Genomic DNA, 27,594 nt, shown 5'->3' with positions numbered 1-27,594 from the left:
GGAAGATCCCCTGGAGAAGGGAAAGGCTACCCACTCCAGTATTCTGACCTGGAGAATTCCATGGACTGTATAGTCCACGGGGTCGCAAAGAGTTGGACACGACTGAGCGACTTTCACTTTCACTTTTCATAGCTGATTAGCAATGCTGTGATAGTTTCAGGTGCATAGCAAAGGGACTCAGCCGTATACATACGTGTATCCATTCTTCCCCAAACCCCCCTCCCATCCAGGCTGTCACATAACAATGAATAGAGGTCCCTGTGCCATACAGTAGGTCCTTGTTGGTTACTCATTTTAAACACAGAAGTATGTACATGTCAATTCCAAACTCCTTAACTATCCCTTTCCCTCATTCTTTCCCCCTGGTAACCATAAAGTTCATTCACCAAGTCTGTGAGTCTGTTTCTGGTTTATAAATAAGCTCTTCTGAAGGATACCTATATTTTTAAATACTTTACGAGATAGACTATCCTCCATCCTCTACACTGTATCAAAAACACTTTCGCTCTGTTTATGGGGGAAGACAGTGCTCACACTCCTTGAACATGAAGGGAGGTAGATGATCAGATTAGAATCTTACTCCCATCTCTGCGCCCACTCCAATAGCAGCTGCTCGGGCGGGCTTTCAAGGCTGCGGCAGCACCGGCTCCAGCTGCTTCAGCAGTAATTTGAAGAGTGCAAGGGGGCAGGGGAAGTGAAAATTTGAAGAACGGCACTTCATTATATAATAGCAGAGGCAGGAAGCCCTGAAATAACTGGGTTGGTGGTTGGCTCTAGATTCCTGAAGATGACATGGGCCCCTCTCCCCAACCTGACAATTCCAGAGACTTCTCTGACTCAATTGTTGCACTGGACACTTGTGACAATCCTGGAGCACAAAGGGTTCTTTATCAGTAGAAACTGCTCTAATCCAACGCCAGCCTAAGGCACTACAGCATTCATTTCCAGTATCTCCCAAAGTGCAAAAATAGCCACTAGATTTAAAAAAAAAAGAATAAAGTGACAATATGAACCTTGTAGCTGACATCTTTTCAACCGGTAAGGGAGACGCCTCTTCTCAAGGATGTCCCTGCGTTCTATCTGTGGGTGTGGATCTAACTGAGCAGGAGCTGTGTCATTTCAAGTCACATTTACAGCACCTGCACACAGCACTTGGTACTAAGCAGGCACCCGATAATATTTATTCTGTGGTGAATCACTTCCATTTCGGCTAAGAAGGAGTCGCTGCTTTCATCACTTTGTGGCTTCAGAGAGTCTTTAGGAGGAACAGAGGGAAAAAAAAAAAATCCAATAGCAAATGGCTGTGGAAGACATGCTTCTTAAGGATGTGTTGTCAAGTTACCCTGCAAAGAATGTCTTCCTGGATGATCAGTACGGTGATGACACACAGGACGGATTTGCACTTTAGATACTGTTACCTCAGCAGGTCGTAGACTTTTCATTATAGGGACTTTAATTCAAATCCATAATTCCTAGTTAAGACTAACTTAATCTTTGCTTGTTGGGAAATGTTTCATGTCTTATTCATCTTCAGTGAGGTCAAGATAAATATGATCAAGTCTTATACAATGTGCCATTAGCAACAGCCTAAGACCTACTGCTGTATTGAACATGGCCCCATTTACGAAACGTTCAAATGGTGTAACTGGTTTGGACAGTGATGTGAGCCGATTTCTTGTCATGAGACTTTGGTAGAAAAGCACAGCTTTTGGCAATAACAACTATCATTGTCCTTCAAACCATGACCTTCAACAACCTTTTCTAAGTGGCTTGTAAGATGACCCATGGCAACTCCCTTACTGAGTATTGATGGTGTATCACACTGGAACAAGCTTCCATCTCATATCACAGACACTTAGCAGGCATATTCTATAACTGTAGTAATTCAAGTGTCTTGGCTATTGTGTCCAATAGAACACAAGTCTTCGCTTTCAATGTCAAGTGAGTACTTACAACAAGCTAACAGTGGTCTCAACTATGAGTAACATATTCTCTCAAGGAGGTCCTTCTGCAAGCGGACTGGGGCTTCCCAGGTGGCCCTAGGGGTCAAGAACCCTCCTGCCAGTTCAGGAGACATAAGAGATAAACGTTCAATCCCTGGGTCAGGAAGATTCTCTGGAGTAGGAAATGGCAACCCACTCCATTACTCTTGCCTGGAGAATCCCATGGACAGAAGAGCCTGGCGGGCTACAGTCCATAGCATCACAAAGAGTCTGACACGACCGAACCGACTTAGCATGCACGCAGCACTGCCAGATTGAGACTTGGTTCATATATCTGAACTGCAAGTCAGGTCAGAATGTATAGATTGACCTCATTCTGCTTATATTCATTCTTTAAATGTGCCACACTTTTTTTATTCAATCCCTTCTGCAGCTGCCACTTTTTTTTTTTTTGGTTTGCTTTGTTTTTTTTTTTTTAATTTGTTTTGCCTCAGAAGAAATGAGACTTCATTATGTATGAATCCCAGGTAGGTGTCTGACTGCCATTAAAGTTTTCAATAGGCTCCCCAACTATCATTTTTGGACAGAATCAGCTCAGACATCAGAGTGAAGGGCATATTCACCAGCTTGCCAGAAGCACCCAAAACTCATTGATGTTCCCTACTTATTGAGAACATTCTTGTCACTAGAAGCCTTTGTTTGAGAGTAGTCACGGAAAAAACAGGTTTTTAATCAAATAGTTCTTTATTACTTCAGAAACCACTCTGCAAATTCCATCCTGAACTCCTTCAGCAAATTTGGGAATGCAAAAAAAAAAAAAAAAAACCCCACTAAATCCACTAACTTTTGTCTGTGGCGCCCCCTGGCAGTCATCATATCAACTTACACACCCTTCTCAGGTAAAAATCTCCTACAGCTAAAACCATGTGGTTCTCCTCACCTTGTTATTCCTTAGACAGATGTTGTGACTATGATGGGTCCATGCACAAAATACCATATATTGCTGAGACAAGAGCTGTAAACAATCATAAAATATTTATCAGAGTGAATGACAAAAGTGAAAAAAACTACTGGCCCATCCTTCTCCAAAGTGAAGTGTGAAGTGAAAGTTGCTCAGTAGTGTCCAACCCTTTGCAACCCTGGGTAATGCAGCCCTCCAGGCTTCTCTGTTCGTGGAATTCTCCTGGCAAGAATACTGGGGTGGGTTGCCATTTTCTACTCCAGGGGCTCTTCCTGACCCAAGGATCAAATCCTAGTCCCCACCCCCCTCTGAAGCAAGAGCCAATACCTAAATGCAGACCCCAAAATTGTAATAATAGGAAAGCCTGAAGTATTTATTGCTAATAGAGCTTGTAGAGGAAGATAATCATAACCTTTCCCATGTTTGTAGTCTTTCAGCCTATGGTAAAAACAAAAATGTGCCCACACACACGCCAACAGGGCTTGTCACAACCAAATGAAGTACCAATTACACAAATGAATGTGTGACTTTAAGCTCACAAATCACGATGAGTGAAAGACAAGTTATAAAAGGAAAATGTGAGTTCCATTCTCCCATAGAGTCTATTACAGAATAGACTGATATTTTACAGTCAAAAGTGATTTTTGTAAACTTTTTTTTGCGGAAGTTTGGAAGAGGATTTAACGATGCCTTCACAAAATTATGACATATTTTACCATGACCCAAAACTTTACATGCAGTTATGATTATATAGAGATTGCCATTCTATATATCCCTCAACAGACTCTGAGGTTATACTGTAAAGAACACATACAGAAAACAAAATAGCAGAACAAGCATCAATTTCCAGGACTACCGAAAGTTGACAAGCAAGCCAAGAAAATAGTCAGTATTGAGCCACAAAGATTTCCCACCTCATGGAACATTCTTATGTGGAAAAATACATTACTTTCTTTAGAAAAAATTTTTTTTATTTATTTATTTTTTGGCTGCCCTGGGTCTTTACTGCTGTTCAGGCTTTTCTCCAATTATGGCAAGTGAGGGCTACTCTCTAGTTGCGGTGCAGGGGCTTCTTATTGTAGTGGCTTCTCTTGTTTCGGAGACTCTAGAACACTGGGGCTTCAGTAGTTGTGGCACGTAGGCTCAAGAGTTGTGGCTCCTGGGCTGTAGAGAACAGGGTCAATAGTTGTGGTGCTTGGGTTTAGTTGCTCTGCAGCATGTGGGATCTTCCCAGACCAGGGATTGAACCCAGGCCTTCTGCATTGCCAGGCAGATTCTTTTACCACTGAGCCACCAGGGAAGCCCCCCAAAATACATTACTTTCATACTGAATACACCTAGTAGATACTCACTGCAGATTTTTTAAATTGTTATTATTTCTGAAAACCAAACTCTACTTGGGCATTTTCTCAAAGGAAGCAGAATGACTTTACTGAAAATTAGTATTTTTGCAAGCCCTCAAAACATTTTGCCTAGTATTTGTCTGGCACTACAACAGAGAAGGAAGAAGATAGTGAGGAAAAAGTATCCCATGTGCACAGAAGAGTCTATCTTTAAAAATAGACTTGATGTACATCCACCAAATTGAAGCTGCTGGAAATGTACAAGATTTGGAGAAAACCCAAACATGGAAGAAACAGTGTCTTTTTTGAAAACTCAGCACTGGAAGTAGGTTCCAAAAACAGGTACTTTTTGGCTCTAACAATATTCTTCTCATTACAGATGTTACAAAATTTATCAGCCTCTGAGGGTCAGCTAGTTGTCTTTGAATGCAGAGTAAAAGGAGCCCCATCTCCTAAAGTTGAGTGGTATAGAGAAGGGACCTTGATAGAAGATTCTCCAGATTTTAGAATTTTACAGAAAAGTAAGTCAATGCTTTAAAATTATTTTTTAAATAATTTTTATAAATTTATTGTGTATATTATTTTATAACTTAGCAGTTAATTAAAATGTAATAAAAAAGAATAAAACAAAAATCACTTATAATCATAATCCATCAAACTAAAACCTGTTAATATTTTGGTGTACATTCTCCAAAACTTTTCCCATGCATTTTTTTAAAATTTACTTATTTTTTAATTGAAGAAAAATAAATTGCTTACAGAATTTTGTTCTTTTCTGTCAAACATCAACATGAACCAGACACAAATCCAGATATATGTCCCCTCCCTCTTGAACATGCAAGTTTTTTAAGTAAAAAAAAATCATTTTTTTGTAAATTGACTTTTCACTCAACATTTCATGAATATCTTTCCATATTAATACAGATCTTTTTTACCTTTGAAATCAATTCAATTTCATATTTACATAATCACCTATTGTTGAAAATGTAGAATGTCCACAAATTTTTACTATTATAAACTATATCTCAAAGCATGTTAACAGAGAATATCTATGAATAAATTTGAGCACTAGAATTATTATTGTAAATTCACAATTTTTAAGCTTTTAATATAAATTGCCAAAGTGCCCTCCTAAAAGGTTGAACTGAATTTACTATGATCATATAATTGATCATCTAATTTTGGAGAGTAAAAGAGGGTACTCTTAATCATTACACAGAGATCCCAGGAATAAACCAGATATCTGTCCCAGCTGAACTGGGACACATGCTGTTCCAGTTATATTCTACTACAACCAGAAATACATGGGAAATTCCTTTGTCTTAATACCTTCACTAACAATGGATTTAAATATTTTTTAATCTTCACTAATTTTATAGGCCCAAAATGAGAACACTTGTTTTAATCTGCACTTCACTAATTAGATGTGGGAAGGAACTTCTTTTTCATATTTATTAGGTCTTTGAATTTATTTTTGAAATTACCTATTCATATCTTTTGTTGGTTATTTATTGGGGTTTTATTTTTTATTGTAATAAACATATGTGTGTGTGTGTGTATGTGTGTGTGTATCCAAGTGGTTAATTCTTCTTTTCTTGTCGTGCAGTGCTTTCAGCTTGACACATTTCAGTCATAAATATGCTGAAATTTGTTCATTTTTTTCTGTTATCACAAAATAGATTAGATATATGAATCAAATTACTATTAGGTTTAGCAGCAGCAGCAGCAACAATAATATTCTGAATACCATTTAAGCTGAGAAAAAAAGAAAAACCCTCACTAGTTTTATCAGTGTTAAAGACTGTTCTGCGTGACTGCAATTCCACCAACATTGGTTGAGCAGCTGTTTTAAGTACCAAGCAGGCACTTTCAGAAATGCCAAAGAATTTTAAAATAAAAACTGCTCTTGAGGAACCTGTCATCTATCGTGAGGCTCTTAACATTAGAAACCTTAGGGCAGGAAGTATAGTCTAGATTATATCAAGATGTGATAGCCCAAAGCCAAGAATGATCTCTCAATCTTCACAAAATTTTTCAGGTCAGGCTGAATGAAAACAATAAAAATAAATCATCCTGAGTACCAGCTAATTCAGTAACTTTTCCCAACCTAAGGTTTATATGTCTCAAGTGGAACCCAGGTATGTCCCAAGATGCAGCCACATCATTTGAGTAGTAGTTCTCTCTTGCTGCTCTTCTATGATAAATATCCTATCCCCATCAAGGTCATTGGTGCTTAGGTCATTTTACTTAACATTTACAGATTAGCTTTGTCAAATTGCTCATGAGTATGCAGAAAAAAATTGTGAAATTCAATGGGAAGCTTCTGATGAAAATATCACCTCTCAGTAAAATGAATGCTCAGAATCTTTTAATTTTTTTTCCTTTTAGAACCTCGATCCATGGCAGAGCCAGGTAAAGATCATTTTAACTTTCATTTTCATGTGATCAGTGATTTGAAATATGTAATAAAACATAATGCAGTTATACTGGCGTCAAGAAAAAAAAGTTTTAGAAAGAAGATCGAAGCCAACTCTAGCTATTACTGTAGAAGAAGGAAATGAGGAGCATGTACAAATTTGGAATATATATTCAATACCTATTGTGAATACAGTTAGTTCTGGGTTGCTGAGGAATGTTTCTTAGGAACATTTTCCCTCATTTATTGGTCCCTACTTATGATTTCCTTCAACTGGGCTAAGCAATTTCCAAGATGCTAGATCAATTCCAATTCTACAGCCTATGTTTCTCAAAAGTTATGCATCAGATTTTGAAATTCACAGAATCAACTCAGAATCAATACAATGTTAGTGGTGTTACTAGATTAGGTTGGGAGGATATTAAGATGATGTAGAAGCTCTTACCTCTAGAAAATACAAGTCATTCACAAACCACAGCGTAAACATCTGAATGTCCTCTCTGTGATCACCCTGAAAAATAAGATTGTATTTGTGCCTATGGGTAAGAATCATGGTTTGGAATTTCATTATTATAATTATTTCTCCCAAAAACTGAATGGAAAAGCATTCCCAATACAGACACGGAACAGAAGGGGGTGGCAGAGCTTGAGATGGTTAGATAGCATCACCAACTCAATGGACATGAATCTTAGCAAACTCCGGGAGACAGTGAAGGACAGGGGAGCCTGGCGTGCTGCAGTCCACGGGGTCGCAAAGAATCAGACATGACCTAGCAACTGAACAACAATAATCCATGTTGCATAACATTGGATTATGCAGTACGTAGGCCCTTGGGGATATAGTAAAGACCACAGTGGTCTTACTCTAGCATTGCTTGCAGTGGAGAAGCATTTTTCCCCTTGAAAATATTTCAGTCTTTTGATACTTTCAACCAGAACAAGCTTTTTCACTAGGTAGTTTCATACACAAAATAATTTCAGAGTTACCCTAAAGAGGTCCATGCCCAAAAATAAGCCCAAGCTCCACAATCTAAAATTTCATGTCCAGAGAGTTCTTCCTTCCACCTTAGATAATGCAAATACCCTTTGGAGACAGAATACTTTATCAGGCAGGTATAGTGTAGTCTGAATAAATTTATCAGATCATTTTCTGAATGCAGGTTGCTGAAAGCTGAGAGAGCAAATGTTTGGGAAGGGGAACAGAGAGAAGGAAGCGTAAGCCTCAGAAAAAGGACAGAGAGGTACCAAAAACCAAACTTCGCCTCTCCATCATTTAAGATTCTTTGGGCAGCAAGCAAAGAAAACCTAACCAAACGTGGCTTAAGCAACAAGAAAAATCTATCTTGTCACATTGCAAAATGCCCTAAGAAATGGCAGTCTTGAGACTGCTTAATTTTGCATCTCAGATCATCAAGGACCAAGCTTTTTTCCTTCCCTCATTCTGTCACCTTCAGAGTATCCTCTTAAGCTGGTTCTACTCATATACCCAAGACAGCAGCCACAGTTCTGGGTATTACACGCAGATGACAATGTCCAGAGGCAAAAATAGGGAATAATGCTCTCTTTTATTCCTTTTAAAGAGCAAAGAAAACTTTCCCAGAAACTCCCCAGGAGACTTTCCTTAATATCTTATTGATCAAAATTGTGTGTCACATGCCATCACCTAAGCAAGACCAGAGTTAGCGTGACTGGTTAGCATGACCAATCACGATTCATCAACCAAGGCTGGGAGAGGCCAGTCTGCCTTGAAGCCTATGATCACTTCAAGGAGGGTGCACAAAGCCAGGATTCCATTAATAAGGAGTAAGGAAGATGAAGGGTTAACTGAGCAGGTACTCAATACTGTGCCATGGCCTCCTGTCCAGGATTCCGAGAAGTTGTCCAGCTAATTCAGTCCAGTTATCATGAAACACTGAGAAGCCAAGTTTCTAATAAAACTCTGTTTTTTTTTAATTTTGTTTTTAATGTCAGTTCTACTGAGTGATAACTGGAGGTTTATGTTACCATCTTATACCTCTCTTCATTAGATGCCAAGGAACACCTAACTATAATAATTTAAGGCTGTAATCGTATGATTCTATCTGGGAATCGCTTCAGCAGTTACTCAAAGGGGATTCATGCTCTGTATTGGAGTAATCTATAAGAATTACCATAGTATCACAAAAGAAAAGGTGCATTTCACTTTTCTTTCACCCAGAATTCTAAGTTGCTCTACCAGCTAATTACTAGTAGCTAAGCAAAATATTTACTGTCCAGTTTTAAATTATGGCTTTCATTTAAAATTACCTCATGACAAAAGTTCCCCACAGAATCAGTCACAAAAAAAGGAGAAAATAGTTCTCCACGGAAATAGTGAGATCTGGGTTTAAAAATCATTTTTTCAATCCTTTTAGTTCACACAGAACTCCCTTTGCTTTTTAAAAAAATTTATTTTTAATTGAAGGATAATTGCTTTACAATATTGTGTTGGTTTCTGCTATACATCAGCATGAATCAGCCATAGCCTCCTCTTGCTTTAAATCCTTTGTTTTTGTGATTTTCAGCTTATTGTTTCTTGGTTCTGTTTTTGTTTTCTGGACTGATGACATAAAAACGTCATATTTATGAATCCATAATCTATATTACATTATTATTAAATCCTCTTGCTGAGTGTCTGCATGGAGTTATTCATTTTACATCCTTTGGCTCATTTGGTCTGCTAACCAGTCAATTCAATCAAATAATTGGACTAATTATTTTCAAACGATATAATCATCTTCTTCTATTGACTTTTATAGAATCACTATCTAATATCAGAAAATTCCATAATTCCATTTCCATAAAAAGTCAGTAACCATCTCTGCTTTATTGGCTTTAGAGGAGATCTGTACTTTGGTCATTGCCGAGGTATTTGCAGAAGACTCTGGGTGCTTCACGTGTACTGCGAGCAATAAATACGGCACAGTGTCAAGCATTGCACAGCTAGATGTGAGAGGTAAGGATTCTTCCAATGCCAGAGCAGTCTAGACCAGAGATTCCCTAGCCCCCAGATCAGTACCAGTTCGTGACCTGTTAGGAACCGGGCCGTCCAGCAGGAGGTGAGTGGCAAGTGAGCAAGTGAAGCGTCATCTGTATTTACAGCCGCTCCCCATCTCACTTTACTGTTTGAGTTCCACCTGCTGTCAGATCAGCAGCGGCATAATAAATGTAATGCACTTGAATCACCCTGAAACCAACCTCCCCAACCCCTGCCTCAGTCCATGGAAAAACTGTCTTCCACAAAATCGGTCCGTGGTGCCAAACAGGTTGGGGACCATTGGTTTAGACTACGACTTTAAATATGAGTATGAAGAGTGTACTTTATTCTTTCTTACTGCTTTTCATATGACGCTTATGTGGCTCTCCCAAAAAGTTTTTGAATTATTGAGGAAAGTGTTCCTGAACAGAATTCAATTTCTAATTTCTTATCACATTTATCACCACCATCTCAGTTATCCTGCTGTTATTTATTATACTCCCTAAGAAAACATCTCCTTGGTCTTACATAGACTTCTAAAATTCTTTCCAAAATGCTACTTAGATTTTTTTGAGTTTTTCCGCCCTGTATCCTTACCCTTCTTTAATGCTTCAGATTGTGTTTGCTGTTTTTGACCAGCATCTCTAATTAGCACATTCACCTAAGTTGGATACCTGCCCCAACTCAGGGTGACCGTCCTTTCTCAGTCTTGTTGAGTAAGGCTAGAGGCTCAGGTCCTGTTATCATCCTTTCAGGAAATGAAGATCTCAGAAACGATGGGTCTCTTCACTCAGCCAACTCCACCACCAACCTGGCTCTTATTGAGCAACAGCCATCCCCACCCAACCCAGAGCCTCCTGTGGAACAACCCCCTAAACCCAAACTAGAAGGGGTGCTGGTGAACCACAATGAGCCCCGGTCCAGCTCAAGGATCGGGCTCCGCGTGCACTTCAACCTGCCTGAAGATGACAAAGGAAGCGAAGAATCCTCCGAGGGCGGCATGGTGACCACCCACCAGACCAGGCCAGATTCCTTCCAGGAGAGATTCAATGGACAGTCAGCAAAAATCTCTGAGCCTTCCTCACCCGTCAAAGAGCCCCCTCCAGTTCTGGCCAAACCCAAACTGTAAGTAAAAATTAGAATGGATAACCAAGAGTGCCTGCGACCTTCTCTGAGTCTGCCCATCTTAAAAATGATGAAGCTGAAAAGGAGAATTATGAAATGAGGAAACATACATTAAATGCTTTGCAAATCATATAGCCTTACATCAGTGTAAATGGGCTATCACTATCATCCTTACTATTCATCTTCTACTTCCAAGAAATGTTACATCTAAACTGGTTCAAAAAGATATTTGTCCTATACTAGATGGCTCCAGATGAAGCACTTCTGCACTTTTCTGTTTTAATAAACTTTTTTTTGACTCAGCTTCATGAGCCATTTTACTTTTTGGCTGCACTGAGCAGTTTACACAATCTTAATTCCCCAACCAAAGATCGAACTGTGTCCCCTAAAGTGGAAGCATAGTCTTAACCTCTGTACTGTCAGGGAAGTCCTTCCACATCCTTCAATATTTTTTGCACCTGAATTTTTTCCTTTTTTAAAAAAATTAAGATATAGTTGACTTACAATGTTGTGCTAGTTTCAGCTGTACGGCAAAGTGATTTGGTTATACATATGTATCCCTTTTCAGATTCTTTTTTCTTATGGGTTATTACAAAATATTGAATATAGTTCCCCGTGCTAAAACTGCCTGGATTTTAAAACCCAAATTTGCCACGTATGGGCTGTTATAAATATCTTTGTGTCTATTGGTCTGTTTTTTTCAATTAATTTATTTTTAATTGAAGGATAATTGCTTTATAATTTTTGTGTTGGTTTCTGCTGTACATCGGCATGAATCAGCCATAGGTATACATAGATCCTAGGTGCCCTCCCACTTGAACCGCCCTCCCACCTCCACACCCTTCTTACAAAGCCCTTTCTTAGGTCTAATAACCTTTACAGCCTATAATTTTATCTCTCTGTTTCCCATTTCTACTTCAGCTTAAGTTTTTACACTCATTGTAGAAAAGATATCAACTGTTTTTTAGATAGTTCCTTGATATGGCTAGATATGCTGTGGTAACCACAGTAGGCTTCATGTAAATGTAATGGGATGAAAGAAGTCATAAAAATTCAGTCACCTCTGAACTTGATGCACTTGTGGCCCAAACCCTCTTCAGAGCTTCCATCAGCATCCTATTGCAATATTTAATGTGCATCCATAGTAAAGCAAGCATTGAACGTGACAGTACTATTATGTTCTGTTTGATCCACACATCAAAGTGATAAAAATTACATTGATAACAACATAGACCTTTAAATATCAACAATGAAATCTACAGTAGTAGGACTCCCATCATCTGTTCCTTGGTGCTGACCACAGGGTACTCACTGGAAGCAGTTCATGTTGCTTAGTTTTATATTTTTCTCCCTACCACACAAATTCTGGGAATAAAATTAAATGATATAAAACATACAAGTCACACCCAGAAATACTTCAGTTCAGTAACTCAGTCTTGTCTGACTTTTTGTGACCGCATGGACTGCAGCTCACCAGGCCTCCCTGTCCATCACCAACTCCCTGAATTTACTCAAACTCATATCCATTGAGTCAGTGATGCCATCCAACCATCTCATCCTCTGTCATCCCCTTCTCCTCTGGCCTTCAATCTTTCCTAGCATCAGGGTCTTTTCCAGTGAGTCAGTTCTTCCCATCAGGTGGCCAAAGTATTGGAGTTTCAGCTTTAGCATCAGTCCCTCCAATGAACATTCAGGACTGATTTCCTTTAGGATGGACTGGTTGGATCTCCTTGCAGTCCAAGGGACTCTTAAGAGTCTTCTCCAACACCACAGTTCAAAAGCATCAATTCTTTGGCGCTCAGCTTTCTTTATAGTCCAACTCACACATCCATACATGACTACTGGAGAAACCATAGCCTTGACTAGACGGACTTTTGTTGGGAAAGTAATGTCTCTGCTTTTTAATAGGCTGTCTAGGTTGGTCATAACTTTTCTTCCAAGGAGCAAGTGTCTTTTAATTTTAAGGCTGCAGTCACCATTTGCAGTGATTTTGGGACCCCCAAAAGTAAAGTCTGTCACTGCTTCCACTGTTTCCCCACCTATTTGCCATGAAGTGATGGGACTAGATGCCATGATCTTAGTTTTCTGAATGTTGAGCTTTAAGCCAACTTTTTCACTCTCCTCTTTCACTTTCATCAAGAGGTTCTTTAGTTCTTCTTCACTTTCTGCCTTAAGGGTGGTGTCATCTGCATATCTGAGGTTATTGATATTTCTCCCTGCAATCTTGATTCCAGCTTGTGCTTCATGCAGCCCGGCGTTTCTCATGATGTACTCTGCATATAAATTAAACTTCTGTCCCCTCAAAGTTCTGCCAGTCACAGGAAACAGGAATTACTTGAAGTAAAAAGAAGGGAAGAGGTTATGGTAGGGATTCAAGCAGGAATGGGAAACAAAACACAGCCATGGAAGGAGAGCAGGGAGTTAGTGACCGTGAGCAATGTCGGGTTCGTGGTCTCCGAAGAAGATTTAGCTTTGGGACCACGGACCAGGCTTGATCACTCAAGAGCGTCTGTGTAGCAGAGTTTTCTTTAAGTGAAAAAGGGACAGAGAAAGCTTCTGACATAGACATCAGAAGGGGGACGGAGAGTGTCCCCCTCGCTAGTGTTAGCAAGGGAGTTATATACTTTTTCAATTGGTTATTATAGTAAATCAAGAGAATGTCTCAAGGTTGTAAAGATCTTACTAGACCCACTCCCACAATTTATATTTTAAGATGACAGGATTAGAACTAACAATAGAAAGATTTTACCAGAACCACTCCCATAATACACATTCTAAAATAACAGGATTAGTCAGAAGGTTTTCAAGAAGGAGAAACTGTCCTCAAACAGGATACATTGTTGTTATATAATCCTTAGTACAGAGTTTAAACTGAGTTCTGGCTTAAAGAAAAAAATATCTTATGAGACTAAGACTAAGGAATGTAGAGGCGAAAAAAAGACATTTGTCCTTTTCTCCTCCTTGAGAATTCCAGACCCCTATCTCCTCCTCAAGAGCCCCAGACCCCTTTCTCTCCTCCTCAGGGACCCTGGACTTCTTATCAACCTGCCTAGGAATTGACTCTCTCATTAGGAGCTAGGATCACATACATGGTCAGTCTGGCTTCTATCTGCTGTTCACGCTCCGTCCCAAGCACTTTCTTGTTTCCTCTTTGCATATCCTCTCCACTCTTCTCTCTTGGAAGCCTCATCAACTCATATCTGGCCCATAATGACATGTCCTTTCACAATTTCTGTCAAGTTCCACTGTTAACTGGGCTTCCCTTGTGGCTCAGATAGTAAAGAATCTGCCTGCAATGCAGGAGACCGGGGTTCGATCCCGGGGTGTTGGGAAGATTCCCTGGAGAAGGGGAAGGCTACCCACTCCAGTATTCCGGCCTGGAGAATTCCATGGACTGTATAGTCCACGGGGTCGCAAAGAGTTAGGCACCACAGAGGGACTTTCACTTTTCACTGTCTTTTCACTGCTAACTACATCATTCTCAGAAGCTCCATTCCAAATACCAGCCTTGTTTACTGGTGGCTACTTAGCCCAGCCTTGTGTCCCTGGTGGCTCAGATGGTAAAGAATCTGCCTGCAATGCAGGAGACCTGGGTTCAACCTCTGGGTTGGGAAGATCCCCTGGAGAAGGAAATGGCAACCCACTCCAGTACTCTTGCCTGGAAAATTCCATGGACAGAGGAGCCTGGTAGGCTACAGTCCTTGGGGTCACAAAGAGTCAGACACAGAGGTCAGGTGCAGAGGATTTAGGTTTACAGGGAAGAAGAGTCAAATGGATCAAATCACAACTGTGTGTAAAAGCAATTCTCAGAGAAGTGAGTTGTGGGAACAGGTAACCCCAGACAATCCATTTGCCATTTTGTAGAACCTCCCCTTACCCAGGGACTGTTTAAGTAAGTGAAGTCACACAGGGAAGTCATCCCAACCCAGGCATGGAACCTAGGTCTCCCGCATTGCAGGCAGACGCTTTACCAACCGAGCCACCAGGGAAACAGGGACTGTTCAGAGGCTATTAGATTTACCTTCATGTTGCAGAAAGTCCAAAGTAACAGTGAGTTAAATACATGAGGGTTTATTTTTCTATGAAATAAAGGAATTAGAGGGGCTACTGGGGCTGTTATCAGGGCTCTATAGTCATTAAGAACCCAGTCTTTTATCTTCCGCTCTGCCATTTTAGCACTGGCTTCTAAGTCCCTTCATGGTCCAAGACGGATGATTGTGGTTTAGTCATCACATCTGCATTTCAAGCAGCAGAAAGAACAAATGGGTAGAAGTCATGATATTACTCTCTTTTAAAGGAGTCTTCTAAGGACTCATCCCAAATCATCTGCTTAAATTTCACTGGCCAGAACTTAGTCACATGGCATGCTAACAATAAAGGAAGCTGGGAAGTGTAGTCTTTAGCACACAGGTTGGCTCCATGAGTAAAATCAAGTCCCTTTACAAAGGGGAGAATTAAGTAGTCAGCCAGCAGTAGCTACCACATGAAATTTTCAATGAATATAAAAATTCTTTCTAATAAGTTATGTAGTGACACCCTCTAAAAATCCAGTTCTCAGCACTATATAATTCTTTAATATGTTTTGCCTTCCTTAAATTTTGTATTAGAGACAAGAATATGCATGTGGATACTCCCCACTTCCTCCGTCCTTCCTTCCTTCCTCCCTCTCTCTCTCATACACACACATGCTCCCTTTGTGAATCCACATGCTTGCACACTTTTCTTACTGGTTTTAACCTTATTGATGTAAATCTTTTAGGTTTTACATTAAAACATATTGACTCAGTAATCTTGAGGATACCATTTTCTGGTTGCTCTTCAATTTGCCATTCATATAGAAAATAGAATTCTGATAGATCTTAAAACTGCAAAGGGAAGCTGTCATTTTAAACACTATCATCAAAACCTAGATAATTTAGACTTTGAAAATTTCGACTTGAATATTAAGCTATCTAAAGACGTGATTCTTCATCCTGGCTACACTCTAGAATAAAATGTAGAGCTTCTAAAAGATATTTATGCCTTGCACCCCAGGCGAATCATAATCTCTCCACAGCTTATTCTTAGGTACAGCCAGTTGGAAACTACAGGTGTAAAAGTTGGTGAACCTGATTTACAACCCTTTATCACCCCACCCAGCCCCATACACACATTCCTCCATGGCCAGAAAAACAAGAATAAACATTTAAAGTGGATAAAATGTCAGAGACAAAATGAGAATGTACTAGGAAAATGTATGCTTTAGGGACAAGTGTTTCTCTAGAGCAGTGGTTCTCAGTCTTGGACGCAGGCAAGAACCACCTAGAGGCCTGCCATTCAAAGCACTGGCGTCCCCTTAAGGGCCTGATAGAAATACAGGCTCTAGTACTCCACTAAGACCCACTGAACCAGAAGCCCTGGGGGTGGGACCCAGAAATCTATCTTTTAACAAGCCCAACAGAGGATTCTGAAGCTCGCTGAAATTTAAGAACAATTCCCCTACACTTAAAAACTATGCCTGGATCCTTTCCCAGGCCAACTGACTCTAGCCAGTGGTGCCTAAATTAGTGAGGTCTGTTTGCTTTTTATGCTCTCTGCACAGCCAGCATGATTACCACTGCTAAAACCACAGCTAAATCTGATTGCAGAGACATATTTACCCAGAATTAGTTATCTTAATCAGCGGTGCACTGGCAAATGTTTTAATTACTGACAGAGACAGGGAAGCCCTGACTTTCAGCACTTGCCAATTTCCTCCTACCAGAGGTGATTTCAAGTTACTAAAGAAAGATCATTGAACTGGGAATTGGGATGAGGTGTGTACAGTCCTCTCTCCAGAGCCAATGAGAGCTGGCTCCAGAGCACACCGCCCCAATTGTTGTCGCCAAACTGCTTTCAAAGGTACTTGATACAATAGCCCAAGTTTGTTCTGCAGGGCTTGTCATAAAGCCTTGACATTTTATCTCAACCACTTAAAATCCATAAGAAATTCTTTCATATTCCAGAACCACAAGAAGAAGAAACCTTAACAGTTTTGAAACTCATGTTCATTCTTACAAATCCTAAAATTGGTATCTGTAGTTCAGAAACTGAAAAATATAATAGCCACAATGTATTGAGCATTCAACTGATTTAGGTGACTCATCCACCAATTCTCACAACAATGTGAAGAGAAATTACTTACTCCTATTTTACTTATGAAGAAATCGGGATCGAAAAAACCTAGAAACCACTCAAAACCAAACACATAATCAGTGGCAGAGCCAAGATTAGGATCTAAGTCTTTCTGCAGAGGCCATATTCTTGAGCATTATGCTTTAACTAAGTTGTGGCAAAAGAAAAGATATTTTCAGATAACCCGAGAGAGTTGACAATCTACAGAAAGAAAGCTTGGGTATAACCCTGATTTCAGAAATCCTCACAGCAACAAGATATGAACAGCTGAGTGTATGGCAATTTATGATAGGCTGTTATTTTGAATTAGAGAGGTTGTTCAGGGTTTTTTATGCTTTGTAATTAACCTGTCCTCTCTTTATTCTTTCACTGCAACGTGTGTCTTCATTATTAGATAGTAAATTCTATTACTGAATTGAATGACAACAACAAATATGTTATCTGTAAATAACTACTCGTTATTTGTGTTACATGCATATATAGTAAGATTTTTTTAAGCCCTGAATAGCTCATACTATCTGAGGCATATTTGTATATCCTATAGCACCTAGCAAAGTAAACACAGAGAAGATTCAACAAAAGTTTGTTGACTACTAGAATTGACACCTTGCCCTGATGTAATGAATAAGCAAATTGAAACAGGTGTTTTAAATCCCTTCTGAAACAAGATAGAGCTTAGTAACATTTGGAGAAAAAAAGTCATGTCCAACTCTTTGCGACCCCATGGACTGTAGCCCACCAGGCTCCTCCATCCATGGGATTCTCCAGGCAAGAATGCTGGAGTGGGTTGCCATTTCCTTCTCCAGGGGATCTTCCTGACCCAGGGATCAAACCCAAGTCTCCTGCATTGCAGGCAGACGCTTTAACCTCTGAGCCACTTCACTTTGTAAGAATACTGGAGTGGGTTGCAATTCCCTTCTCCAGGGGACCTTCCTGACCCAGGGATCAAACCCAGGTCTTCTGCATTGCAGCAGATTCTTTATCATCTGAGCCATCAGGGAAGCCTATCAGTCAAAAAGAGATATTATTCTCAAATGAATTCTTCCAGAATCTTATATAATCAAAACAATTAGATGCTGTATCTCATATATCATTATCTTTAAGGTTTGTAACCCTCCAATATACTGCATTAAATTATAAGGGCCAAGATGCTATTTAAAGTCTTAAAGTTAAAAGCTAGTTCTTGGTTTTCATTCAATGTAAGCCAAAAGAAAATCAGAATCAATCAATATCAAGTGACTTCCTGGCCCCTTTTTTTCATCCCTCGCTTTTTAAGATCACTTAGTTTTCATATACTACTTTTTCTACTTCCATAACCACAAGAAAATATTTCTGCATCATCAGATTAAAGTTTACTCAAGAATACAATACAAACCTGTCCTAAAAACCACACAACATTATCTTTATGCTATAGCATTCACAGAATGGGACCTGCCAAATATTAGATCCATTAAAATTGTAAAGATCTTATAGTTTCATGCCATTGGAGAGTTAACACCAGCAGAAATAATGTTAATTGTTTATATTTTTCTAAGGATATCTAAGAAGGATATTTCTACTTCTCTTGATTGCTAAATAAAATGAAAAGGTTTAATTAATTTTACTTTTTTCTCTCAGCTTAAATACTTACTTCTAAAAGGGGGGAAGAAAGTTACTCTGCCAAGTGGCTAGTACTTCTAAATTCTTAGTTTAATCCAAGATGAGAGTTTTCATAGTTTAACAAAGGATCATACAGTATGCAGCATTTGACAGGAGTTAATGAAAGTAGAGATTGGTCTCTACGTTGTGAAGTTACTTTTCCATATATTGTGTATCAGAAATGTCAACAAAGGGAAGGAAAAAACGCCTTAAACTCCAAGGATTTTTTTAAATCAAGGTTTGGAGAACCTTCTGACTCGATCTTTAAAAAAAGAAAAAAGTTTTATTTATTATTTATTTGTTATTGTACTGGGTCTTCGCTACTGTGAAGGCTTTTCTCTAGTTGCCGTGTGCAGGCTTCTCATTGCGGGGAGGGTTGGGGCTTGGGGCTTTTGTTTTTGGTGCAGAGCACTGGCTCTAGGACACACAGGCTTCAGGAGTTGTGGCTCTGGGGCTCCAGAGCACAGGCTCAATAGTTGCTGCTCCACAGCATATGGAATCCTCCCAGATCAGAGATCGAATCCATGTCTCCTGCGTCAGCAGGAGGATTCTTTACCACTGAGCCACCAGGGAAGCCCCTGACTTGATATTGTTGGTGTTGACTTCCCCAATGGTATGAAAATGTAGAACCTTTCATTTTTAATAGATCTCATGTTCAGCAGATCATCTTCTCTGTTCCAGGTATACTTTCAGAGAACATAAAACCATGGTGGTTGAAGCACTGTGGTCTCACTTGTGGCTCCTCCTATGGTCATTTGCTCAAGAGGAGAGTCTCCTAAACAGCAAAACTTGACAGCTCTGACAACTTGGTGCATATATAGTATTTAGACATTTTCCATTTTCTTTATTAAAAAATAATTAACTATTTTAAGAGAAAGTATTAGACTGTGGGACTTAAGGCAAATCATACAACGCTTCTGTGAGTCAGATTCCTTTACATAGAGAAAGTGCTCCCAGCTTGATCATCTTCCTTTTTTTAGGCACAAGACAAGTCTAAGGCAACATTTATAATTATGGTGACCATATAATCTAGCACTGAAACCATGACATTTTTGAGAGTGAAAGAGTGTCAGCAGTAATTATGGCAGGAAAACAGGCATAAAGGAGCACGGGCTAGAATGAATCAAAACATATGGTTACCTTATCTATAAAGCTTTGTTGTCAGAAGAGGACGAGAAACACCAAGACATATCCAGCTGCTTTGCTAAGGTTTGCTCTAAAATGAGGCAGAGTGAAGAATCTAGCACATTTTGGGGGGAACTCAGCCCTCTTTAGTGTTAGTGACTAACATCAGTGTGTAGCTCAACACCTCTGTCCAGAAGCCCAACCCTAACCCTAAACCTAGTTCAGTTCAGTTCAGTCACTCAGTCTTGTCTGACTCTTTGTGACCCCATGGACTGCAGCACACCAGGCCTCCCTGTCCATCACCAACTCCCAGAGTTTACCCAAACTCATATCCATTGAGTCAGTGATGTCATCCAACCATCTCATCCTCTGTCATCCCCTTCTCCTCCTGCCTTCAATCTTTCGCAGCATCAGGGTCTTTTCAAATGAGTCAGGTCTTCCCATCAGGTGGCCAAAGTAGTGGAGTTTCAGCTTCAGCATCAGTCCCTCCAATGAACATTCAGGACTGATCTCCTTTAGGATGGACTGGTTGGATCTACTTGCAGTCCAAGGGACTCTCAAGAGTCTTCTCCAGCATCACAGTTCAAAAGCATCAATTCTTCGGTGCTCAGCTTTCTTTGGAGTCCAACTCTCACATCCATACATGACTACTGGAGAAAACATAGCCTTGACTAGATGGACCTTTGTTGGCAAACTAATGTCTCTGCTTTTTAATTTGCTCTCTAGGTTGGTCATAACTTTTCTTCCAAGGAGCAAGTGTCTTTTAGTTTCATGGCCTACCCCTAGCCCAGATACTCTCTACTCATCTCGGAACTTTGAGCACTCCCAACAAGAGGATCATTGTTTCTATTTCTTGTTCCTAATTTATAAACATTCTGCTGCGTTGCCCAACTCCAAGGTCACAACACAAAGGACAAAATGTCAATAAATGATGCCTCATGGAGTTGTGCATCACGGTGGCCTTTCCCTTCTTCCTGGCAATCAAACAGATCTGGAAAGAAGGAGAGAACTCACAAGAAACTGATTGGCTGACTGCTGGCCACTCTGGCTGTGCATTCTTGGCAGATACTGGGTTGACCAAAAAGTTCATTCTGATTTCTGAAAGAACTTTTTGACCAACCCAACAATAAAGAGCCTGTCTGGACACTCTCTGATGGGTGAGACGATGGTAACAGTTTCTCTTCTCTCCCCAACTCTTGTTTTGTGTGCAGCGACTCCAGTCAGCTACAACAGCTTCACAACCAAGTTTTATTGGAACAACAGCAGTTGCAAAACCCACCTCCTTCATCTCCTAAGGAGTTTCCTTTCAACATGAGTGTTTTGAACTCCACTGCTGTTCCGGCAGTGACAATGTCCAGCAAGCAGGCGAAGGCCCCTCCATCACAGACATTCAGCTTGGCCCGGCCAAAGCACTTCTTCCCCTCTACAAGTACCACTGTGGCCTCCGGGTCCCCTTCCAGCTCTCCAGTGTTCACCCTGAGCAGCACTCCTCAAGCCATGCAGAGGACAGTGAGCAAAGAAAGCCTCTTAGTTACTCACCCCTCGGCTCAAACCAAATCTCTAGGAGGGGTCTCCATCCAGAACGAGCCACTCCCCACTCCAGGTCCAACAGAGCCAGCACAACTGCCACTCACGTTTTCCATCTCCAGCGGAAACCAATTTCAGCCCCGCTGTGTGTCCCCAGCTCCTGTCTCTCCCACCAGCCGGATTCAGAACCCAGTGGCTTTTCTCAGCTCCGTTCTGCCTTCTCTCCCTGCCATCCCACCCACCAATGCCATGGGGCTGCCTAAAAGTGCACCATCCATGTAAGTATCTCGAGATATGAGTATTGAATCTGTTACAACATTGCTTCTGTTTTATGTTTTGGGTTTTTGGCCAAAAGGCATGTGGGATCTTAACTCTCTGACCAGGGATTGAACCCCCACCTCCTGCATTGGAAGGTTAAATCTTAACCACTGGACCAGCAGGGAAGTCCCTCATTGAGGTTTCTTGATGTAAAAGATGTCATTTAAGAAGGGGTCTCCATAAGAATAGCTTAGTCTAGGATAGGCCATTCAGTTATCACTATCATTTATCCTTTATAATCCTATCTCTTAGACAAAATGGATATTGAACATGTTAGGGCAAAAGCACATGATTATTTTAAATATGGGCTTCCCTGGTTGGCTCAGATGGTAAAGAATCCACCTGAATGCAGGAAACCCAGGTTTGATTCCTGGGTTGGGAAGTTCCCCTGAAAGAAGGCATGGCAATCTCAGTTTCTGTTTTCAGAAACACATTTTAAAAGGTGTGTAAAGGTATCACACTGTGGTTTTAGTTTGCATTTCCCTAATGACCAATAATGTTGAGCATCATATTTTGTGTTTATTTACTATCTATATATCTCCTTTGGTGAAGTGTCTGTCAAATCTTTTGCCCATGTTTTTAGGGATTTTTGTTGTTGTTGTTGAGTTATGAAAACTTTTTATATATTGTAGATGTAATTCTTCTGTCAGATGTATGATTTGCAGATATTTTCTCCCAGTCTGTATCTTGTCTTTCATTCTCTTAACAGTATTTCAGTACACAAACACAATAAATTTAGTTCTTTTTTGAAAAAAAAAAAAAAGAAGGCATGGCAACCCACTCCAGTATTCCTGCCTGGAGAATCCCATGGACAGAAGAGCCTGGCGGGCTACCGTCTATGGGGTCACAAAGAATCAGACATGACTGAAGTGACTTAGCATGCACGCATTTTAAATATATTTTTATAATTTAAATACTGAAAACACCTCTATACACAGATTCTTTGCTCAGTGCTCAACTTTTGCACACAAGATGCCCTACGTAAGTGCTTGATGACTCCTGGTGTATCGTTGTCATTCCAACCACCCTGATTCCTAGGGCTTTGTACCCTGACCAGGGCTTTTCATGAGTGACTTAGGGGTGAATTAATTTTACAGGCCATCCCAGGGACTAATGAAGAAAAATACAAAGTCTTCCCACCCAGTGAATGATGATTACATCCGTGAAACTAAGAATGCGGTGATTCTAGACTTGGGAAAAAAGATGAATTTCAGTGATGTCAGATCAAATCAGCAGGTAAGACTGTTGGGTTCAGATGATTTATTGGAATTTCACTGTAAGGAATGTAAGTTTGCTTAATTCAGTCCTTAGGTCACCTGACCTCAGTTAAACTGACACTGCAGCTTTGGAAGGCAGAGTACAGACTGACCATGGTTTGCGCAGGAAACTTGTCCACATGGATCTACAGTTCTTGATTAGCCCAATAGCTAATTCAGTTTACATGTTTACATGGGTTTACCTAGAATAGAGTAGGTTAAGTAGAGGGACTAGAGAGTCTGCTTTCCATTCCAGCAATCCTCTGCTCAGTATTGGCAAACACCATCACATCTTTGAAATATTTCAATATCTGAGCCTTGAGGTGATCTGGACTTGAAGGAACTCTGGAGTTCCAAGCTGTCTCTTATCTGATTCCTTCAACCCTAATGTGCCTGGGGAGTGCTCACCAGTTCTTCTCAATCTTTACATTAGGTTAAAGTGTGTGAAACAGGCATTAGCCAATATCCTGTGGTTCAACCTGTACAACCCCCTGTTTTCTAGTAAGTATTTACACTGAAGGAGAAAAAGGAAAGTCATATGCAAGCATTATATGAAAGAAACACTATTTTATTTGAGCTAGTTTTTCTTTTTTGTCTGTGCCACATAGCATGCAGGATCTTACCCACGCCCCCTGTAGTGGAAGAATGGAGTTTAAACCGCTGGATCACCAGGGAAGTCCTGAGCCATTTATTTTTGCTTTCTGTACAGTGGTTATTTTTTTAATGCAGATATATATTGTAATAATTTAACTCTTGGTTTATTTCCTCAGGTGGGAACTGATTAAAATCGATTTTGAAATAGAACATAAAATTTTAGTGAAAACTATATGTCAAATATTGTGCAGTCTGTGATATAAGTGACCCTGGAAACAAGGTTCCACACTCCCCTGACCATATGTTGCTTTCCTTCATGTTTTTAAATCTTACTTCCAGTGGAGCCACTGATATACAGTATTTTACTAGTGTATTGTATGTTGGGAAATTCTTACTGAGTGGATTCTTTTGAATACAGTGTTTACACCACTCAAAATTGGAACTTCCCTGAAGGTCCAATGGTTAAGACTTTGCCTTCCAATGCAGGGGTGTGAGTTCAATCCCTGGTAGGGGAGATTCACATGCCCCAGGGCCAAGAAACCAAAACATGAAACAGGCAATATTGCAACAAATTCAATAAAGACTTTAAAAATGGTTCACATCAAGTAATATCTTCTTTAAAATGCTCAAAATAATGCTTAAAAATGTTTTTTAAAATTGACTTTAAATTATTGACTTGAAGCAGGATATTTAAGCTTGCCATAATCAAGTACACTTTTCATATATCATTTCATCAAATTCATACATATCTGGGAGGCAAATACCAAGGCAACTATTCTTCTCTTCCATCTTCTAGATAGAGAAACTGAGGCACTGTTGTCAAACTGTTAGGTCAGTGGTAGAACAGGAACCAGAGCCCTGGTTTCCAAGACACTTACACATGTTCCCTGAACCTCTGCAGTCTTTAGCAGTTTTACGACAATTACCTCCAAACCCCATAAACGTTGCTCTGTCTAGCACAGATTTGTTTTCCTATAATACTGTCATCACAGTTGTGGTTGTTAATCCTTCTAAGTGTCACTGAAATCAGAGCTGTGTTCAGACTGTTTTTTACAACTCAGACAGGGAGCAATTAGAACCCTGTAAAAATGATACCAAGTCAGCACACAGTCTGTCTGATTTTTCCTTTATGGTTACTCTGTAGGGAGATTCATGCTAATCCATTGCCCAACTCAAGGGAAAGTAAGGTTTTTCTCTTATCTGAACTGTGAGTGCATGTGAACATGAATTTCCATGAGTGGAGTGCTATAAATCCAGTAGAACTCTATTAAACCTCCATCATGAATTAAATTCAAGGCTAACAGCAGGAACTTGGAGTCTCAAAAAGTATCTCAAGCCTCCCCATCTGAAAAGTGTGACACATGTCAGTGTTCTTCTGACAATTATTATTCTTAGAGTTACTACAGTATGTTAATTACAGAATTGGTCTTACACAGCATTGTGTGCCAATGAAATCAAATGAAAGCCAAGCTACATAATGCAATTCAGGAAACTAAGGAGCTATCTGAGATGGAATGCTTGCATTAGGTTGGTAGATGTTGATCTGAGGAAGTTTTGAGGCCATATTACAATACTGTTTTGTCCACTGCTGTCTTGGGAAACAACAGTGAAAAAGTCATGAAGAATTGTCTAAATGTATTGTGGCCCACTGATGAAGCGAAGAAGAAAATTTGTTTAGAAAAAGTGGAAAACAATCATAAAGAAACATGAGTACTGACAGCTGTCTATACCTGCATTCTAGGTACATGATCTATTTTTTTACTCTCACATTAGCTTTAGACATTTAATGTCTTATTTCAACTTTCATCCTTGACCTCACTTCTCTGGAAACCTCCCCATCTCTTTATTTTGATCCTCCCTCCCATTTTTCAAAAGAAAACTTTTAAAAAGTGTGGCTCCCAGATACTCCCCTGTATGACAAAAAGGAAAAAAAATAAGTTCCTAATTCTTGCTCTGCCTTTTTTCCCTCTAATCTCCTTCTTCTCTAAGTTCCTTAGTCATTTCTTCTATTTAAATCTTACTCCTTTCATCACTTACCATGAATTCTTTATGAAAATTCTCCCTTGAGCGCAAATAATCTTGCCATCTGTTTCTTTTCTAATAAGAGTTCCATGTGTCACTGGCCTTACATTATTCACCATGGGCATGGTAGGACCCTGAGTGATGGAATAGTGAAGTGTCCCCATGTCATCTGCTGTGAGTTCACCCAGGATGTGCTAGTCACAAGCTCCCTGATAGCTGGAGTCGGGGGAGGAGGGTCTTGCTCATCGCTGTACCCCTGCTGTGTCTGGCCCAGAGTAGGTACCCAGTGAATATCTGTTGAATTAAGTCACAACTCTGGGATTTATATTAGTTTCACAGAGGATAATGAAACTTTTGACCAAGGAGAAAATTTTGGATTTGTTGCATCTCTATAGAAAATATCTCACTTGACTACAGGGATTCTGATTATACCTAATTATAGATACTATCCACCATGATAATAATCTATTTTAATCATCTGACTGCTGCTGCTGCTGCTAAGTCGCTTCAGTCGTGTCCAACTCTGTGCAACCCCCTAGATGGCAGCCCACCAGGCTCCCCCGTCCCTGGGATTCTCCAGGCAAGAACACTGGAGTGGGTTGCCATTTCCTTCTCCAATGCATGAAAGTGAAAAGTAAAAATGAAGTCACTCAGTCGTGTCTGGCTCTTAGTGACCCCGTGGACTGCAGCCTACCAGGCTCCTCCTTCCATGGGATTTTCCAGGCAAGAGTACTGGAGTGGGTTGCCATTGCCTTCTCCCAATCAACTGACTAAGAAGATGAAAACTTTAAAAAATGGCGAAGTTAAGCAAAGCTCTGGCATTAACTGAAGCTTTACGGGTAAATCTGTGAATCATATAGTGATTATTTATTCTTAAAGACAAAATTTGGATTTAAAGTATTTTTAAATACTTTAAAAGGAGGTCTAGTGCTCGCTTCGGCAGCGCATATACTAAAATTGGAACGATACAGAGTAGATTAGCATGGCCCCTGCGCAAGGATGACACGCAAATTCGTGAAGCGTTCCATATTTTTTCCCTTTGATGCTGACATCAAATAAAGTATATGGCTAAAAATTCCAAAAAAAAATAAAAATAAAAATAAAAAAATAAAAGGAGGTCTACCTCCTCCACAGTAGAGTCTGTTTTATAGAATGCTACACCCCCAGTGCCTTTTATAGTATTCTGAGAATCTGGCAGGAAGGACAGGGCGGGGGGCTCTGAAGCCTGGTTATTTCTATTGAAGGTGGCATGTAGTGTTAGATACATGGTAAAAGAAGACATCCTCTGTGTAGTTAAAGTTTATCGAGGAATCTTGGATCTGCTGCCCATACTGTGGGCTGTCCCAGGGACAAAGGAGAATACTTCCTCTAACACATACAACCTCCTTTAGCACACACTGTACCCAGAGTTGGTTGGGAGCCCTTTGAGCAGGCTCTTCCAGCTGGTTTGATCCTACTTGATTATTTGCCCCAAAGCCCAGACTCAGAACCCAGCTCAGGGCACTGTGTCAGATCATGCTCCATGTTTTTGAAATCTGGAACCTTGGCAATGCCATATCTGATTGGGGTATGTCATGACACTGTGGTTCTCAGCAGAAGGAAAGTACTCTCCACCACTCTGACAATTTGAAGGGAATTTCTGCAGATGTGTCCCGGAAACCAAATGCCTCAAGTTGTCAAACTATCGGCATTAAGAGGATTATCTTCAAAGAAAAAAAAAAAGAACCTATATTTTCAAGTGGCATATTCTTTTGAAGTAATTTTTTAGCTTTTCACTTTCTTTCATACAGCAACTGAAATTCTGTACAATTCATTTTCACTTAAGGTCTTTAACATAAGCCTGGAAAGGATGGGCCATATGTCATTGACTTGCTGGCCACACAGACCAGATATACACAGAAAAATATTCCCTCCTTTGAGCACAGACATCACCTACAAGCAGACTTCACAGAAACTTCTGTTTCTACTCACAAAGGGGACAAAGCAAGGGAAAATGGAGAACACAGCACAAATCCAGTCCTGGAAATTCAAAGTGCACGGCCATCCACAGTGCGTCAGTGATACAACCTTTGTGAGAACAGTGCAGAAAGCACATTCAAATTTAACTTAAACATATTGCTTATTTGCAAATGTCCTTAGAAAACTTGAATCTCATCAGTCACAATTTGGAATGACAAC

At 40.0% G+C, this 27,594-nt stretch overlaps 1 protein-coding gene and 1 non-coding gene across 4 annotated transcripts in view; both read left to right on the top strand.

Moving 5' to 3' along the window:
• The window catches only part of MYPN (myopalladin), a 99,452-nt gene that overhangs the window by 53,147 nt on the left and 18,711 nt on the right, over positions 1-27,594 (top strand). For all 3 annotated transcript variants that reach the window (XM_043476799.1, XM_043476798.1, XM_043476797.1), the window contains 6 exons: positions 4,627-4,768; positions 6,636-6,659; positions 9,521-9,637; positions 10,414-10,783; positions 20,911-21,504; positions 22,642-22,780. In XM_043476799.1, the coding sequence (XP_043332734.1) occupies positions 4,627-4,768; positions 6,636-6,659; positions 9,521-9,637; positions 10,414-10,783; positions 20,911-21,504; positions 22,642-22,780 (1,386 nt within the window). The remainder of the gene's footprint in view (positions 1-4,626; positions 4,769-6,635; positions 6,660-9,520; positions 9,638-10,413; positions 10,784-20,910; positions 21,505-22,641; positions 22,781-27,594) is intronic.
• Positions 26,344-26,450, top strand: LOC122446861. Its single transcript, XR_006271021.1, has one exon. It is a non-coding gene; the product is annotated as a U6 spliceosomal RNA (small nuclear RNA).

Source organism: Cervus canadensis, chromosome 8 (assembly GCF_019320065.1).
Source record: "Cervus canadensis isolate Bull #8, Minnesota chromosome 8, ASM1932006v1, whole genome shotgun sequence".
NCBI classification, from domain to species: Eukaryota; Metazoa; Chordata; class Mammalia; order Artiodactyla; family Cervidae; genus Cervus; species Cervus canadensis.
The sequence above is the reverse complement of the archived record's forward strand: the minus strand, read 5'-3'. Positions and strand labels throughout refer to the sequence as shown.